The 19168-nt window shown below is 45.6% G+C and overlaps 1 protein-coding gene across 6 annotated transcripts in view; it reads left to right on the top strand.

The window, feature by feature from the left end:
- The window catches only part of ADGRF5 (adhesion G protein-coupled receptor F5), a 101260-nt gene that overhangs the window by 60444 nt on the left and 21648 nt on the right, over positions 1–19168 (top strand). For all 6 annotated transcript variants that reach the window (XM_048219550.2, XM_057304045.1, XM_026507301.4 and 3 more), the window contains exons 4-11: positions 538–708; positions 2606–2782; positions 2915–3021; positions 4281–4339; positions 5189–5331; positions 8833–9054; positions 10463–10666; positions 17920–18090. In XM_048219550.2, coding sequence (XP_048075507.1) covers positions 538–708; positions 2606–2782; positions 2915–3021; positions 4281–4339; positions 5189–5331; positions 8833–9054; positions 10463–10666; positions 17920–18090 — 1254 coding nt within the window. The remainder of the gene's footprint in view (positions 1–537; positions 709–2605; positions 2783–2914; positions 3022–4280; positions 4340–5188; positions 5332–8832; positions 9055–10462; positions 10667–17919; positions 18091–19168) is intronic.

Below are 19168 nucleotides of genomic sequence, written 5' to 3'. Positions count from 1 at the left end.
TTAGCCTATGACTCTTTCAAATGGCCAGAGACCACTACACTGAGACCAGACAATAGGTTGCCTTCCTCCTTTCAATGGTAAAGTCGTGGGGCATCTGGGTGGTGCAGTTGGTTAAGCATCCAACTCTTGGTCTCGGCTCAGGTGCTGAGATCAGGGTCCTGAGATCAGGGTCTTGAAATCAAGCCCTGCATCGGGCTCTGCACTCAGCTCAGAGTCTGCTTAAGATTCTCTCACTCTCTCTTTCCCTTTGTCCACCCCCCGACTCTCTCTCTTAAATAAATAAATAAATCTTTAATAAATAAATACATAAATAAATAAATGGTGAAGTCATAGAGAGAGGGACACCATGTAGGGGACATTTGGTGCTGTAAATTGACAAACTTCTTTTTCTCTTAAAAGGTTCATAGAAATCCCTCAAGGCTGACATGTCCAGCATCCACATAGTCGCATTATTGCTTTTAAATGTTGAACTGTCCACCATTGTCCCCCTCTGCCACCCGCGGTGAGTTCTCACAGCTTCCTGTGCTTTCCTTTCAGTCGCCTCGAGCAGCCCAGGCCCGGAAGAGTACACCGTTGATGTGGAGATCAGTTTTGAAAATGCCTCCTCCTTGGAGCCTATCAAAGCTTACTTGCACAGCCTCAGTTTCCCAATTCAAGGGAACAGCACTGACCAAGCCACCAACATTTTAAGCATTGAGGTGACAACAGGTGAGTCAAAGACCCATTGCTTCAGAATGGAGGGCTGAGCATATCAGGAGAAAGGCTGTGTGCACCCCTTACTATTAGAGCAGATTGTGCTTGGTAAGCAAGTGAGATGACCCAGAAAGGCCTGAGGCATGATTTTATGACTTCACAGCCTTCCAGAATGCAGCCCCTATTGGCAAACTCTACAGCCAGTTTCCTTATTTCAAATGGTGGCCAGATGTTTGCTTGGTGGTTTGTGTATCAATTGTCACAAAATATGTCCCAAGATACTGCCAGGTCCCTCGTGACAAACTACTGGGACCCATTCCTCTGGGTAACCAGTAGGTACATCAAAGAATGGTTCAGGTATTAATAAGTGGCGAGTTCCTGTCATTCTGGCATCATAGGTCAGGAAATAGAAACCAGATACGTGTCTGCATTGGAAGCTAGACATAATATAGAAACCCCCAGGCTATGGGATTGGACATTCTGGTCACTGCCTCCCTTTTGAGGTTATGCTAGGTGTCCTACTTCTCAGGCACCCTCACCTGGGAAGCTATGATAGGGGACCCCTTGGTCCTAAACAAAGTTACTGTCTTGCAAGCACTAACAGATGTTGCATTTTATGATTCTAAAATGGAGGCAAACATATAATTCTTGTTTTTCAAATATTTTTTTGAATTCTCATATTTCAAATAGGCCATCATTATCATCTAGGCCTTCCAATTTTTATTCTTAATATATGCTAGTGGAACCTGAAATGGTTGCTTCATAGCTCCCTTTGGGTGCCCCTTCCCGCCAATGCTGAAGCACAGAACTGCATTAATGTTCACGGATTCACAAGAGCTTGGGGGGCCCTCCTGTTTCAGGAACGATGATTTGACGGCTTTCTGTTGGGTAGTCACTCTGTGAGCCTTTGCCTAGGAGCTGATTCCTAGAATAGACAGCACCCAGTGATTTGACTTTGATTGAATTTTAGAAATAAATTCAAAGTACTCTGTTTCCGGAGCATTTTCCAATGTCCCCAATGGGATTAGAAGCTGTTTTGGTTGTTCACATTTGACTAGAAATGTAAAAGGCACAATCGTTTTTGTACTCTGTGTGTATCTATTGCTGCTTAACAAATTACCCCAAAACTTAGCATCTTCAAACAGCAAACATTTATTGTCTCATATAGTTTCTGTGGGCCTGAAATTCAGGAGGAGCTTATCTGGATGGCTCTGGCTCGGGTTGTATGAGGTTGTAGTCAAGCTGTGAGCGAGAGTGGCAATCCTCTGAAGGCTCGACTGGAGCTGGCGAATCCTCTCTGAAGCCCACTCATGTGGTTGTTGGCAGGACTCAGCTCCTTCGTAGCTGTTGGCTGGAGACTTTTGTTCCTCACCATGTCAGCCTCTCCATGACACATCCTCATGCAGTGGCAGCTGGCTACCCCCATCGCAAATGATGAGAGAAAGAGGGGAGAGAGAGAGAGAGAGAGATCACAGAGGAGAGCCACCATGTCTTTTATATCCTAATCTCAGAGATGATATATCATCACTTCACCCTATTCTGTTGCTCACACAGACCAAGACTAGTACAGTATGAGAGGGAGTTACAGAAGGGTGTCAATACTCAAAAACAGGGGTGGACAGGGACCATCCTGGAAACTGGCTACCATACACTTCATGTCCAGGAATCTGCTCATCACGTTATCATTGTAGGCATCCCCTAAGACAGTCAAAGCCATCATCCTTTAGGTGGCCATGCCTGATAGCATGGTGATGCAGCTTGGGAATCACGTGACTCTCATGTAATACTGTTGAACCTCCCAGATGGCACTATGGAGTCAAGTCAGGATCTTCTGCAAGTATAAATACTTACAGTCTAGAAATGTAAGGGTGGTGACCACCTTCTCTCTTCTCGCTGTTCCGGTTAATGCTAGTCTGCAGACCTACTGGAAATGAAATCTGGTGCTCCTGTGAGACAGGCTACAGGTGGCCTCAGGACAGGTGCCTCCAAAATCTCACTTGTCAAGAGCATGCCAGCGCCCCCACAGGGCATCGCTGCGGTTGCCTTAAAGGACTACCTCCCAAGGGACCTTTCTGCCAGCTCCAGGGAGGTACGTACCTGTTCGTGAAACATTTCCTTGTTGAGTGGCTATTTGATATCAACTCCCAAATGTTTCTGTGTCCTCTGTGTGTTCACGTGCTAACATGAGATTTTAAAATATTGCCTTGCGTTTCTTCAACAGATGTCACGCTCAGAATGTCAGTCAGACTCAATGTGGGCTTTCAAGAAGACCTCAGGAACACTTCCTCCGCTCTCTACAGGTCCTACAAGACTGACTTGGAAACAGCGGTAGGTTTTGGCCCCGGGAACTTCTTAACCAACGAGTTCTTTGGGCTGAACTGAATCTGTTGCGTTTACAGTGGATATTTCGCTTGGATCTGTCAGAATTTATGAATGTGGACATCAAAATTATTCCTATACCCCTGGGATGATGAATAAGGGAGTGCTCGAATCAAGTACCGTTCAGGGGATGATTTGACATCAGCTTGGCCTATGGGTGGGACTTCTTCCCAGAGTAGAATTGATTTAGAGAAGATCTGGTGGCATCAACTCACTGAATCCTATTCAGAGGGCCAAGAGCCTGGTCTAGAAGTGCCTGATGGTGCTTTTCTATTTGTCTTCACACACCGCCTGGATGAAGCCCATATCATGTTTAGGGCACATCAGCCCAGGGCTGGTCCTGAGGGTTTCAAACCATCCTATATAAGAGGTACCGAGGCAGTCTCGCTTACGACAGATTTAAATTTAATCATATAAAAATAGAGACTCTTCCCTGAGCGTTAACTGTGTGCCAGACACTATGCTAAGTGCTTTATATTGGATTAATTCATCTGAGCCTAAAGGCTTTGCTTGAGTTAACTTGTTTGGAGTAGAGCTTTCCAATTGGTGTGCTACAGATTATTACAGGTGGCCTGAGAGAATGGTTTCCCTAGTTCTCTGGGCAGCCACGGCCCTGCCTCAGGCCAGGAGCGCCTCCGCTTACCCTTCTACACCGCAGAAATTATTTCCATTTTCCATGGGCGCCATGCTGAAATGCCGAAGAGCTCTTGGACATCTGACTTGTCTATCTGGCGTGTAATGGTTCTGTACAGCCTGGGAAGCTTCCTCACACACACACCGCACACTCAATTGTATTCCTCGCAGGAAAGAGAGAGTGGCTTATTAATCTTCGGATCCCACCCATCCGCGTACTTGGCATGGCACTCTGCACGCACGGTGCTTAGCGTGTAACATCTAATGTGATTTGAATCCAAATGAATCTCCTGTGGGTTGGTTTGCAGAGAAACCTCCCCATTTTCTTTGCTAGGCATTTCCCTGAGTATAATTTTTTGCACGTTTAATCCGGTGTTTGCTTCTCAGAGAACCCAGCCTGACATAGGTAGATGGGAATTACTTCTTCAAAAATCTGTCTGTGCCAGCACTAAGAAAATAGATAGGAGAAAGATCTCGCTGGGGTGATAAAGAATATGAGCTTTTTACTCTGCTTTAAATCTTTTGACTTCTGTCTCACTGGACCTTGACACGATGACACTTGTCTTGTTTTCCAGTTCTGGAAAGGTTACAGTATTTTACCAGGCTTCAAATTGGTGACTGTGACAGGATTCAGGTAAGAAGCTATAATTGGGTCATTTCTACCCAGTGGCAGAGACCAACACGTTAGTGAAGAAGAAAAAGCCCATTGGGGGGCATCATGTGGGGCTTTCAACTAGAGCAGTTTGGTGGAGGTGAAGACAATGCTGGGTTGCTGGGGCTTAGAGAGGGAGGCGATGCTGAGAACAGAGAGTTGCTCCTTACAGATGTACCTATCTAGATGGAAGGTGAGCGAAAGCCTTGTGTTTATTCTATGCGTGCAAGAACTTTGCAAACAGATATGGGATAAGTTTGCAGTCTAGCGAGTTCTGAGATATAAAAATGAAATAATGTCTTGCGCGATGCCTTTATTCAAGAGAAGTCGTCCACCAGCCACAAGCATACAGTTGCACGCTGCTATGTGAGTGGCTCCCCCTGGAGTTGGGCACCGTGGCAGCCCTGAGACGGTTAGCTCGGGGTTTCAAAAAGTTAGTTGCCAATTTTAAAAATAAGGAATATTCAGGAACAGTCAGGATTTTGCCTTCACTGGACATTCAACGTATCTGGTACCCTGGGCCTGCATGGCCGTGTGACAAATCTCTGCGTTGTGCCTGCCACCCTACGACCAGCTTCTGTGATTCACTCCACTCACTCTTGTCTGGCTGTTTTGTTCATTTATGTTGCCTGTCTGCAGACATTTGAGGGTGTGAGCCTTGCCTCAGGCTTCCGACTAGAGCTTAATAACAGGTTGATTTGAGTGAACCACTGAAGGTAAAAGTACCCAGGCTGTTCCTGCCATTTTGTTTCTCCCATGCAAATAAACCATAAGGATCTAGACTCTTCCAGGTCAGTTACTGCCTTACTGAACTGAGTGATCTCCATCCAGGCCCGGAAGTGTGGTTGTGACATATGAGGTCAGGACTACAACACCATCCCCCGAATTAATGCATAAAGCAAACGAGCAAGTAATGCAGAACCTTAATCAGACCTACAAAATGGACTACGGCTCCTTTCAAGCGGTTACCAGCAGTAAGTAGGACATCTCCACATTTTTCCTATACATGGACTTTACTTAGATATAGTAATGGTATTTATCTTTATGCTTAAAACTAGGAAATTGCATTACCATGTCCTCCACGGACAGAGACTGTGTGGTTCCGGGCACAGTGGCTTATGTGCCCGCCCCTCCCCATCTGAGGAGCCAGTGCAGAGCCTTCCAACCAGGCCAATGTCACTGCAGTTGCCGGGGGAGGGGCGGGGGGTTGCAGGAGAGAGAGACTTTATAAGAGGCTCACAGAAGCATCTGGGTTTATGGATTTTTTTTTTTTTTTAAATTAGAAGGCCCCAAACATCCAAACACTAACATCGTGGTGGGGGTTGGGATATTCATGAGATGCACTGATATTAAATAACTGATACTGTTATTTTAGGGCAGGAGTTCTCTAAGTGTGCCCCCAGACCAACAGCATCAGCACCACCTGGAAACTTGTTAGAAATACAGATTCTTGGGGCGCTTGGGTGGCACAGTCGTTAAGCGTCTGCCTTTGGCTCAGGGTGTGATCCTGGCATTCTGGGATCGAGCCCCACGTCAGGCTCCTCCACTGGGAGCCTGCTTCTTCCTCTCCTGTTCCCCCTGCTTGTGTTCCCTCTCTTGCTGGCTGTCTCCCTCTCTCTGTTGAATGAATAAATAAAATCTTAAAAAAAAAAAAAAAAGAAAGAAATACAGATTCTTAGGGCCACCCCAGACCAACCAGGGCTATCTGTGTTTCAACAAGTCCTCCAGGTGATTCTGATGCATGGAAAAGTTTGAGAACCCCTGCTTGGGATCCCATAGAGCAGTGATAAAATCCTGGGGTGTTAGATGTTCTCCCCCATTTTACCAATGGGCACAGAGCTGTGTTCTGTTGTGGGATGAGATGGGTGGACATATTGTTACTTGGGAAATAGGAGAGCCGGCTGCGCGGAGACTTGGCGGGTAAGAATTTGCTGGCAGATGTTCTCGCTAACGCGGGTCCGGGCCCCAGGTGGTTCCTCTTTGGAGCAACACTGTCCCCCAGCAGGGAGGGCTCTGAAAGGACTGTCGCAGGCACACCTGGGAGAGAGGGCGCCCTTCTCAGGGGTTAAGCCATCCACACAATAGGTTTGTAAGTTTTGTCTTCACGTTCTCTGGTAGTGTTAGACACCAGATCATTTTAAAAACAAAATGTTGAAAGATACATACATAATCGTAAGAAGGTGCTAAAACATAAACAAGAGAAAAAGCACAATAAAAAGTCAGAATACACAGACATCAACAACAGAGGTGAAAACAGGAACATTAAAGGACGTGCCTCCCATGGAAGGCGCCCAGTAATGCCACCCCTCTTGACCCTACCCCACCCCCACCCAACACATGCTTACCCCCCAAGATTCCTTATGCTTATGGTTCTGAAGGGGGGGCATGGAAGAACATCAGGCTCTAGTCTAGGTAAGCTTCGGTTATGATTACCCCTCCCCCCAAATTTCAATCGTGTTGAGGACAGTCAACCTTACGAAGGAGTCAGCATCCGGCGGTGTTACTGATCAGCGGCTGACCGTCGGTCCAGATACATGGTGCTGACAGCATGGTTCCCAAAAGCGCTTTGGAGTTTGTGGCTTATTCTTCCAAAGAGCAATGAAGTCATTGTGAACGGCGCTCAACACCATTTCTACAGAGTGTCTGCATCCGTCTCTGTCCTCCTTGGCAGACCAGAACGATTCTGTGATATGCATAGCCTCCGAACAATAAACAGAAACGCAGGTCATGTGCATTTCGCAGGAGAGCTCCCCCGTCATCCTGCCCTCCACAGCGTTGTTGCTATTTACCTAGAGTATAACTGTCCAAAAGGTCAAGAGACTGGGTTTTGTTCTGCTTTAATTATAATTATATTTGGGGACAGCGGAGAGGAAGAGAACAAGAAAGAAAAAAAAAGCTGAACGAACGAGTTGGTATCAGAAAGTGATTTGAAATCTTTACGAAACACCAAGGGTACAGGGCAATCCATGTTCAGAATATTTCTATTTATTTGGTCGTATATTAATCCTCAAAATAATTAATGTTTGATTAATTAGCAGAGGCACTTAACCAGAATGCTCCTTTCTTTAATCACTGCCCATAAATTCATGGTCAATGCCATAGAACCACATGATATCAGCAGTCTTACTAATCATTATTGCTAGCGGTAGTGATGATGAAAAGAGACACATTGTTATTGTATCTTTTCTGTGTTAAGCCCCGCATGTTACACAAATGATGTCCTCACATATCCTGTGAGATGGGTACTGTTATCTCCACTTTACAGGGGAGGAACTAGAAGCAGAGGGAGGGTAAATAATTTGCTCAAGAACACATAGTAACATAAGTTTGTATGACTTTTGAGTCAGCTTGGTACATTAAATAGTCCTAGAAGGCCTAGTTTCTTAACAGTTGGGTGTGATATTTTAAAATCTTGTTTTATTCAGGAGCCTAAAAAAAGTAATAAGAAATATTTAGATCCCTTGCTATTTTGACTAGAACATCGTAGCTCCCAAAATTAATTTTATGGTGCTGTGCTCCCGTGATGACAATATGGAGAGGGTCTGGCCTGAGCATGGAGCCCATGCAAAACAGCCCTCAGAGAGCGTCCTTACCCAGCATCTGATTTCCTCAACACGTGCAATTCCTGAGGATGTAGAATAAGGAACATGGCCTAAAGGGAAAAAATCACATGTTGTGTAAGCAAAGGACAACCATAAACACACACACACACACACACACACACACACACACACACACATAACGAATGTTGTGTTCTACTTCTATCTGTGAAATGACTAAATGGCATGGTGCTCCAGATTTGTACTATGAAAACAATAATGACTACTATTTCCCCAAATCACCTTCCTATAGCTCTTATGACTCCTGTTTTCCAGACAATGAGCTGAGGCTCAGAGAGGCTAAGTAAATTCCCTAGGGCCACACAGCTATGTATGGCACAGAACCAGGATTCAATTCTGGACCTGTGTGTTTATAAAGTGCTCCTTCTTAAGGGCCTATGGGTATGAAGTCTTTAAAAAAATTCTTAATTCATAACAGACTTTCTTACATGAAATTATTTTTTCCCATTTATAATTCATCAAAGATGTACAACAGAGCTTTCAGAGGTATAAGATACCTGCTATTGGCAAAAGGCGGTTGATACTGAGTCAGTAGCAAAGAAACTTGAGGTTTAAAAGAGCTGGTGTGGCTTTTGTATAAGCAAGTGAGCATTTTCTACCAGACGATGTGAAATATTGAAAATAGCTTTGGAATCTCCATTGCACCAATGAGGCCAACAAAGTGCATAGACTCCAACCTGGAAGCTTTATCCCTGGTATCTGGCAGGTGGCAACTCTTTGGGCCTCAGACACCAGCTGTCCGGGGGTGGAATGAAGAGGACACCCTGCCTCCTTCTAGAAGCACCACAACGCCATGTAGGGGTGGTGTCCATTTGTTTGCTTTGGGATCTTAATACTTTTTCTTTGGGCGTCCAGATGAAACGAAGTTCACCATCATCCCAGAAATCATTTTTGAAGGGGACACGGTGCATATGGTGTGTGAAAACGAAGTTTTGTCCTCTAACGTGTCCTGGCACCACGTTGAAAGGCGCTCTGACATCCAGAACAGCAGCAGATTCTCGGTTTACACCACCGTGCTCAACAACATGACCTCAGTATCGCGCCTCACAATTTACAACATCACTCAGGGCGAGGCAGGTGGGTTTCCGTCCAAGAACAGGTGCGGGGAAAGGAGCAAAGAGCTCATAAAAAAGCAAGCCAGGGAATGAACTTGTACATACATATGTTAGATAGATCTAGATCTAGACCTAGATCTACAGTGTTTTCCTCTTTGAAAAGAAGTCACCACTGGGGCGCCTGGGTGGCACAGCGGTTGGGCGTCTGCCTTCGGCTCAGGGCGTGATCTCGGGGTTCTGGGATCGAGCCCCACATCAGGCTCCTCTGCTATGAGCCTGCTTCTTCCTCTCCCACTCCCCCTGCTTGTGTTCCCTCTCTCGCTGGCTGTCTCTCTCTGTCACATAAATAAATAAAATCTTAAAAAAAAAAAAAAGAAAAGAAGTCACCAGGCTCAATGTTTCAAAATTAAAAATGAATCCCATGGCATATGAGTAAGCAAATATATCCTTGGAGACAAAAACAGATTCCCGCATTTACCAAGGGCTTATGAGTTGGAAAGTGAGACAAAAATCCGGCTTTTGTTTTTAATCTTTAAAAATTCTTAAACAGCTCTGTTGAGGTGGAATCGAATATGCCAAGCTGTACATATTGAAAGGTGCAGTTTAATGAGTTTTGACCCATGTGTACGCCGGTGAGACTATCTCCCTCCTCAGGAGAGTGAACGTAACCATCACCCTCTGCGCGGTTTGCTTGGATTCCGTTGTAATCTCTCCCACCTCCCACGCTCCTTCCCCAACAACCGCAGAAGCAGAAGTGGATACTCTAGAATTGAATAACCCCATTGTAACCCAGATGCCAGCAGGAGCATCTCTTTTTCCCCGACTGAGAAGTTGGTCCTGCTACATCTTTGTTGATTCTGATTTTGCCGCAGTTAAATAGAATGCCCAAATCATCCATGACCTTCTAATTCTCCAAGGCTTTCCAATTTTTCCTTTCTACCTCTTCCATCCCCGCACCTTTTTTTCTTATTAGCAAAGACTGAGATCTCTGCTCCTTCCTTAGACCCTCTCTGTACTCATTAACTTGTGACATCAGAAATGATCTGCTCTGACCTTCTGTATTTCTTGAATGTTTCTTTAGGGTTGTTTAGAGCAAGTCTTGGATGCTTTTGAAAAGGATGCTTCGGGAAGTACTGTCAGAACACATGAGATGAGGCTATCAATCTTCTAAGGAATCCCATATACGTAATAATAAAAAATGCTTTTGTAGACAACTGGGTGGCTCAGTCTGTTGAGCATCTAACTCTTGGCTTTGGCTCAGGGTCTTGCGATAGAGCGCCACATCAGGCTCCCCGATCAGCGAGGAGTCGGCTGGGATTTTCTGTTTCCCTCTCCCTCTGCCCAAGCCCCCCACCCCCACCCCCCACTTGCTTCCACTCTCTCTCAATAAATAAATAAATCATTAAAAAAAATTTGTGTATTCTATGCAGGTGAATATATTTGCAAGCTGACATTAGATATTTTTGAATATGAGTACAGAAAAAAAATAGATGTCATGCCCATCCGAATCTCGGCACCTGAAGAAATGAAGGTGACGTGCGACAACAATCCCGTATCTTTGAACTGCTGCAGTGAGATTAATGTTAATTGGAGCGCGATAGAATGGAAGCAGGAGGGGAAAATAAACATTCCAGGTAAGAATGTTGGGTGATGCCCTTTTGCATATATGTTTTTGCCTCTTGGCCAAGTAAAAAAGGGAGATGCGCTGGGTGGGAGAGGAAATGTCAGACGGCTTCCCCCCCCCCCAAAACTTCAGACTATAAAAACGTAACTAGGCTTAATGCCAGCTCCAGCTTAGCCATTCTAGAACAACATTCCAAAAATATATGCATATGAATGTCATGCTTGGGTTGTAGACAAGATCCTGGCTGAGAAGACCTGATGACTTAGGTCCACAGTATCTCCTGCCTATAGAAGAGCTGCCCCCCCCCCCCACCTTCCTTCTCTCATCATCTTCAGCAAAGAGCTAAGGATGAGGTCCTGGTCTTTGCCATGGAAGTCTGACTCAGAACTTCTCTTTCTGGGTCTGTTCTCTTGGTGTCTGTCCTTCTCATGTCTCTACCTCTGTCCCACATCCTTCTGTATCACCTAATTCTGTGTCTTTATTTTGTGTGTGTGTGTGTGTGTGTGTGTGTGTGTGTGTGTTAATGTCCCTGTGTAGACCCGTTGGTCTCTCAATTGTTCACTGTCAATTTCTCATCCTGCTTGGCTTCCTTTTAGATCTGAGATATTACTGGAAGTTCTCCACCCTCCCGTTTATACTGATGAATGATAATAATAAATTAAAAGAGCAATACTGACTCTGTTTTGTATAACAGTTTATGATTAACCAATGTTTTAAAAATATGTGATCACTTTTGAGCACATTTAACCCTGATCACAAGTTTGAAGCAGGCATTTTTTTGCCTCCAATTTGCAAATAAGGAAATTGAGGTCTACACTGACTTATCTAAGTTGTCACAAAAGGAAAAGAAAGATAAAGACAGACTTACCTCAGGTCTGATTTCACAAGACCAGTGTTTGCCTTGGCAAAACTCTTTTAGCCATGCCTGAGGAGCCAGGGCTGGTGGGATGGTCTGGCAGAGTTTGTTCTGAAGCGGAAGACTTTTTGTCTAGAAATTTCACAGAACAAGATCCAATCCTTCCCTTAAGAAATGACAGCTTTACATGTTCACCTTTACACAAAAAAAACCATTAAAGTAAAATGTGGCTTTACCCGTGAAATACATCAGTGCGGTAAGGCTTCATGGTACAAAGTCTTGGCTATCAGGCTATATTAAGTTACAAAAAAATAAATAAAATAATGATTAGTTTACGTGCAACTTTTCCCGAGCCCATCTGTTTGCAAAGCAATTTCACCTGCTGCATCTGTATTTTGTTTTAAAAACTCCAAAGAATGGGAAAGGCATCTGGTCACTGTTGAAAATGTTGACACATGATACATTTAGTCACTTCCCTGATTTTCCAGGAAGAGGAGGTGAAGGCACCCTGGAGGAGCTGCCAGATGGGAGAAAGACCTTGCAAAGTTCCCTTGGTACTGACTTAATACACTTTGAGCTCCGAGAGGTGAAAACCTCGCCCTCTGGCAGAGGAACAAGGAAGTCTGCAGTACAGATGCTCAGAGACCTCTCTGTGGCCACCGCTGTTTCAGACCTTCCTGGTGCCCAGTGCGGGTGGCCCGGTTACAGAACAATGGATTTCCTGCCGCAGGGCTGGCCACCTGGGGATCTGCACTCTCTGTTCCTTCTCTGATGAACTTAGCCTCTGCCCTCTCGGCACCTAGCCTTCCTCCTCCCCTCGCAGCCCCTGCTCTGAAGCTCACTCTCTCTCTCTCTCTCTCTCTCTCTAAATTCCACGGGTTCTTTAGCACCCATTGTTTCAGGTCAGTAGGAGACAATCTAGCAAAATAATTCACTCCAAAGCATGAGAAACCGAATGGAGCGCCTCATCTCAGACACAGATGCATTTCATTTTCAAAACACAAGGGATAAGACAGAAAGAAGGTAACCAACAGGGGCAGAATTTCCAGCGTGAAGAGGGTGGTCTTTTCCGAATGGGGAGGGGGCAGTGCTTCCTGGAGTTTTTCAACTCATCGGGCAGCAGCTAATATTATAAATGGTAATGGCACAAAGTCATAGTATCGGTAATAGTAAGAGTAGAGGCGGTAATGGTTACTATTGTTCGTGCAGCACGTAGCCGGCCCGGTATAGTACTAGCTAGCTTGACAGACTGCGGGAAATGAACACAACAGACTTTGTAGTCTCACTGTAGCTGTCATGCGGTGTGATGATAAAAACTAACGGAGCCTTAATTCCCTCCTTGCCCACAAGTTAGAGCACTTCCCAAATGAGGTCATTCACTTCTTCGTGGCCCCGCCTACCGTACTCCCGAGGCCCACGATCACGCGGAGTATTCGTAAAACAACTGAATCTTTACAAGAGGGTGCCAGCTCCCTCTTGGCTGTGACCTTAGGAGACGCGAGAGGGAACAGCTTCAAACGCCGTGGTCCCCTTCCTTTTCTTCCTGAATGCCCCCCTGAAATGTTTAAGCGTATGTTACCATGTGTGCTTGCGTGCTGTCTCAAATGGGTTTGTTTTGTTTGGGTTTAGTTTGGGTTTTTTGCAGCTGAACAGGGCATCGGTAAGATAGAAAGCAGGGAGATTTTCTTTAGTTTTTCTTTAGTTTCTCTTTAGTAGGGGAGATCAGCCGGTGGTTTTTGAGGCACTTGATGAAGTGCCACTAGAGGCAGGCTGGCTTCAGGGGCTGAGGTGAGCCCTAAGTAGAGAAGCAGCTAGAAGGGGTCCACAGCATCCTCAGAGGCAGTGTTCTCCATCCCGGCTGCACATGAGGGCCGCCCCAGGGTCTTATTAAACAGACCAGCTGTCAGGGCTCTAGCCTAGAGCAGTGACGTCAGGATCGCTGCACGTGGGCTCCAGGTGATGTGGTTTGAAGTGGGATCCACCAGCCAACGGCCAAGAAAGAATTCTTGCGTGGTTTTTGGTGCTAAGAGGTAGTTCTGGGCAGGAATGGCTGCACTGGGGTCGTGAGGGGCACTTGATTGTACACTTTGAAGTTGGGGGAAGTAAAGACAAAGGAAGTTTCCAAAAGGATTTTCATATGTTAGAGAAGACTTACAGGATCCTGGAGGCCTGACTATTGTCAAGCTAAGGTTTTCTCCTCTAGCAAGGCATTAACATGAAGATGGGGAGCTCCTGGAGGAAGAGTATACTCTGCCTGCCATGGGCTGCAGGTTCTAAGGAAATCTAACTTTATCTGCATTTCTTTTGCCTGTGCTCTCCACATCACAGGCAGTGGCATATTTTCTTAAATTTCACAGGAGATTTTATCGGGCAGAGAGGTGTGAGGACCATGCATTTAGTCCAATGCTTTATTTTACACGTGAGACACTGAGGCTTTCTGTGTGTGGCCCAGAATCTCCCTGACAGGAGCAAGGGATGCCTGCCTCAGGCCTGCTCTTCCTCCTCCTTGGTGTTACTCTATGTGCTCCTATGTCTTCCTAACGAGCCACGGATAAATCCGATTTTAAATAGTGATTCCTCTCCTTGTGGGGATGCCCGTGGAATTGGATAAAAGAAAAAGAAAGGACTTGAGCCAAGTGTTCTGTCCTTAGACCCACACTCTCCACAAAGACAATACCTAGTCCTGAAAAGCCACAATCCTGGCTGTGCCATGTGTTCGCTTGCTGATGCAGCCAGGACCGGCTGGTCCCCTCACTGATTCCTACTTCTGTCTGTTAAATAGTGATAATGGTACCGATTTTTATAAAGCTTTTGTGAGGAGGAAAAAAACCACGATGATAAATGTAAACATTTAAGACGGAGTTGAATACACTGAGTCTGCCGCAAGAACTGTTTTCTGATAATGATGATAGCTTTAAAACCCATCCCCCACTTTTCCTCAGCATGGTGGCAAATCTTCTGTGGAGGGTATCTAGCCTTGAGAAGCGAACTTGTGATCGCATGCCATCTCTTCCCCAGAAAGCCCAACACCAACTTACTAGCCGCATTCAGTGCTTTCTTTTTCTTTTCCTTTTAATAATAATTTTTTATTATATTATGTTAGTCACCATACAGTATGCCCCTAGTTTTTGATGTAAAGTTCCATGATTCCTTACTTGCGTATAACACCCAGCGCACCATGCAATACGTGCCCTCATTCAGTACTTTCTAGAACAGGACCTGAGGGGCAGAACCCTGGGGTACTGGGGTGCTGGGGTACTAGATGAAATACAACGTGAATGCTACCAATCAGGACTCCTGCTTTTGTTTTCTGAGTTTACCGTCTCTTTGGAGCCTTTCTGGACCTACAGGTGTCCTCCTTACAGAACATCGTAGCTCCCCTGCTCCCCCACCCCCCGCCATTTGTCCCCTGAACAGCAAGCCACAGATTCTGTGCTTTTGTTCACACCAGTAGTTTTCTGACTTCACTGCAGACTCTTTCTTGAAGCAAAGTCTTGTATGGTTGTGTGATGCTGGGTTTCTCAACCTCAACACTAGTGACATTCCGGGCTGGATAATTCTTTGCTGAGGGGAGCTGTTCCGGGCCTCGTAGAATGTTTATCAGCGTCCTTGGCCTCTGCTCACTAGATATCAGTAGAAGCCCATTTGTAACACTCAGAACTGTCTCTGAACGATGCCAAATGTCCCCCAGGAAGGCAAAACCACTCCTGGTTGAGAACCATATGTCTGATATGCATAGCAGACCATAGTGGAGCCACTTGAGTTATGGATGGGATTAGGGGCTTTTTACCAACCCCCCCCCCCACTCAGCCCCAGCTCCTGAAGCAGGTGACTGGAACACCACATTCTCCAAGGAGTTATGATTCGCACATACAACCGCCCCCAGAACACTCCAGCCACCATTTCTGTCTTTCAAGACCTAGAGCAAACCTCCATTCCTCTCTGAAATCTTCTCAAGTCTCCCAAAGAAAACCCCCCTCCTTCAACCTCCGTAATGTATTTAGTGGTTTAGAGGTTTCCTCTCTACTCCTCATTATCATTTTTTCTGTACATCTCTTTATATTATTCATTCTGAAAACTCACGTCTTGTACATCAGTTTGACAGTAAAGCTGGGCCTCTAAAGATAAGTAAGCATCAACGGGAGGAAGAAGGAAGGAGAATGTTCCAGGTGTGAACACAGCCATGAGGGCATGAAGCTATAGCGAACGTTGAAGGCTCAGGACATGGTGTGTTTTTTAAGAGGAGGGTATAGAATGAGATAAAGGGTAGAGAGGGAGATTGACATTGAATAAATACACGTACCCTACTATGGGGAGTCTATCTTGTTTTGTACACCATGGTAAGATTTAAAGGTGAAAGGAGAGAGGTCAGGTGATCAGAGCTGAACTTTAGAAAAACAGTTTTTAAGGTACGTAGCCAATAGATCGAAGGGGCACACAACTGAAAATAAAGATCCAGTTATAATCAAGTATAATTGGCAGATAACAGAAAATGGGGTCTGGGCAAGTGACCATGGGTTGGAGTGAGTAACACAGTGCTGAGATGTTTCAGAGGAATAAACCAGAAGACTTTTACAGCTGAGTGGAAGTGGAATGTGAGGAAATGCAGGTAGTTCAAGATGACTTTGAGACTTAATTCTGGGAGCTGCCAGTGGCAAGAGGAGAAACAGAAAATGTGAAGCCTTTGTCTGGGGAGAAGAAAGGGCGGTTGTTCACTGAACATGTTGATTTGGAGGTACCTAAGTTGTGAACTCAGCACTTGGGAATTTGCTTCTAGATTTCCAACAAGAGTGTTTCTCTTACAGATAGAGTCAGGAGCCATGGATGTGAATGAGATTGTCTAGTGAGAGAGTGGAGAAAAAACTAAGGAAAGCATGACTATCACAATGCTTGGGTAAAGGGATTATTGACATTGGAGAAGGGAAGAGAAGGCAAAGAGCCTGGGAGGGAGACCCAGAAGGAGGGATGAGGAGAGGAGAAGCAGGAGAGACCTTATGGAATCGAGGAAGCCAAGCCATAACGAAGGTGGCCCATGGAAAGAGATGCTGCTGTCCGGGGAGCATGAGAAGAAACCACTGGATATGGGAGAGAGGACATCATAGTTGGACTTACAGGAACACTGGTGGAGGCATTTAGGGGTAAAAAGGAAAATCGCATTGGTTTGATGGAAGTGAGAGCCCATAGGTGGCGAATATAGACCCACGTGGTAGGGAGAGGGGAAGAAAAGGCAGTGGTGGATAAAGGAGCTTTTAGATTAGAGAAGGATTGTTCTAGGAAGGAAAGGGTTGGGTAGATCTGGCAGCTGATATGAAAGAACACAAGGGAAAATTAAAGTCCCAAGGGAGAGGAAAGAAAAAGGATGGAATAAGGTCCCAGGAAAGGTGGAAGAAGTGGGTTTTCAAAAAACAAGTGGTAAGGTGAGCCTTAGAGATGAAGCCTGTGCCTCCGAGCCAGGAGCTTATCCAATCAAGTGCGTAAAGGTGGAAATCGGTGTGTGAGGACTGGGGAAGAAAGCTGGTTACATAACAGTCAAAATATTTCAAACATCATTGATCATCCAGCCAAGGCTGGAAAAGATGCACTTATGTTGGAGTTGGTCAGAAGACCTTTTCTTTTTCCTTGATTTTTGGAAGATCGACAGTGTTTGATTGGAAGGCCTTAAGAGGACATGGTGGTGGCAAGGTTGGAGGAGAGAGACTGGAGGGACTGGAACAGGAGAACGTCACAGGAGGAAGTTAGAGAGCCACTGGCAAGAAGGAAAGATGGCGAGGTGGCATGGCATCTTGGGAATGGAAAGGAAAGTTTGGAAGAGGAGGTATTTTGAAGGGGAAACTCCTGCTAACCAGAGAAAGCATGAAGTTGAAGCTTCCACAAAAATATAGAGACTAATAAGAGGGAACAAGTTGCGATGAAACATTTCTCAAATGAGATGAATATCAGATGTTCCAGGCTTCTTTCTCCTTGCAATAATAATGGTCTAAATAATCTGACATCTTTTTTCCTTGCAGTTGAAATCATATCCAAACATCTTACTTCTCTCTCTCTCTTTAATTTTTAATTTTTCCTACCCCAGTGACCATCACTAATGGTCTGTGTGAAGGGCAGGCCCCGACTGGGTGCTGTTCTAAGTGTTTCTGTACATGAACTCATTTGACCTGACTACAATCCGGGGCCATTTTCCATCTGGAGAAACTGAAGCACAGAGCAGTTGAGTGACTTTTTCAGCCCTACCCCGCTAGTAAGTGGTAGCTCCCAAGTCTGCAGACCTAACCACCGTACAATCCTCTCTCCCCAAAAAAAGAGATCTGATTTAAATAATAACTCCTTTTCACTGATTGGGCCTCTTTGCCCCTAAATCGAAGAGTCAGCCAACCGTGACAGCGAAAGCACTGCTTGTGTCACTGCAGGCAGCCCTGAAACTGACCTGGAGTCCGGCTGCAGCAGATACACCTTCAGGGCGGATGGAACCCAGTGTCCCAGCGGGTCGGCTGGAACGACGGTCATCTATGCGTGCGAGTTCGTCAGCACCTACGGAGCCAGAGGCAGTAAGAGCATAGAAGTGACATTCACCTCTGTGGGTAAGGACTCCTTCACTGGGATCTTTAGCCTTGCCCCTCAAGCCAAGGGCTGTCAATCCCCTGGGAATATCTATGAGCTAGTGGGAATGTGCTTGGGGTAAATCACAAGAGGGAGACAGAGGGGGATGTCCCTCTCTCCCATTTGAATTCAGATGAAGTCTTTAGAAGAAAGAAGGATAGGGCTGGAAACCCAGGGCTGCAGGGAAGGAAAGGTCGGCCTGGCACTGAGAAGGCAGGAAGGGACTGGAAAGGAGAGTTTCACACTCAGATGAGTTCTGTTTAATCATTGAATTTATGACAAGGGTAGTGTCCCAAATTTTCCCCTTTCCTCCCTGATTCCGTCCTCCATCCCATGCTTGCCAGTAGCCTGGCTCATGGCCCACCACCAGCAGGTGAAGACCTGCTCTGTCATCCCTCCTCTCCCACTCCACCTATTCTAGAGAGAACGCTGCAGGAAGCTTTGATCATCTCTGATACTTTGTGGTCATTTTACAGTTGTCTTGAGTGTTTTTTTTAGTCTTTTGAGTAAAGCCTTTCAACTGAGTTAGGCCCCCTAAGTGTCACTTCTTCTCCTTATGTAATAAAGCATTCTAACTTCACCCCTGTCTGCAAAAATGGGGCAGTCACACTTGTTTTTCTCCCCATCTTACAAAAAACGAACTACTTAGATCAATCATCAGACCCCCTCGAACAATCAGGAGAAAGGGTTAATATCAACACTACTAATGACTCTTGTCCACACCTGCTGCTTTCGGGACGTAGCATTTTTACAAAGATCAAGATGATGCTTATCCGAGAACATCATCGCTATAGACGAGTTCGTGGGTCTTTTGTGTAATTTGCAGCTTTCTATAGTGACAGTAGTTACCCACCTCAAGTGTTGTATTGATCAGCTGGGCTTCCGGTTGTCATAGAAACATGTCTAGCCTTCACTGAAACCACTGGTCTGGTAGTTGGGACCTCGTGTGAGACTCAAGAGAACCAGATTCAGGGTTCCATGAGCCTCCCACGTTCCACTCACAGAAACCGCCGAGCCTTACAGAGGCAGCTCCACACCAGGTCCCTACAGCCAGTGAGG

This window comes from Ursus arctos, unplaced genomic scaffold (genome assembly GCF_023065955.2).
Source record: "Ursus arctos isolate Adak ecotype North America unplaced genomic scaffold, UrsArc2.0 scaffold_29, whole genome shotgun sequence".
Lineage (NCBI taxonomy): Eukaryota > Metazoa > Chordata > Mammalia > Carnivora > Ursidae > Ursus > Ursus arctos.
The sequence above is the reverse complement of the archived record's forward strand: the minus strand, read 5'-3'. Positions and strand labels throughout refer to the sequence as shown.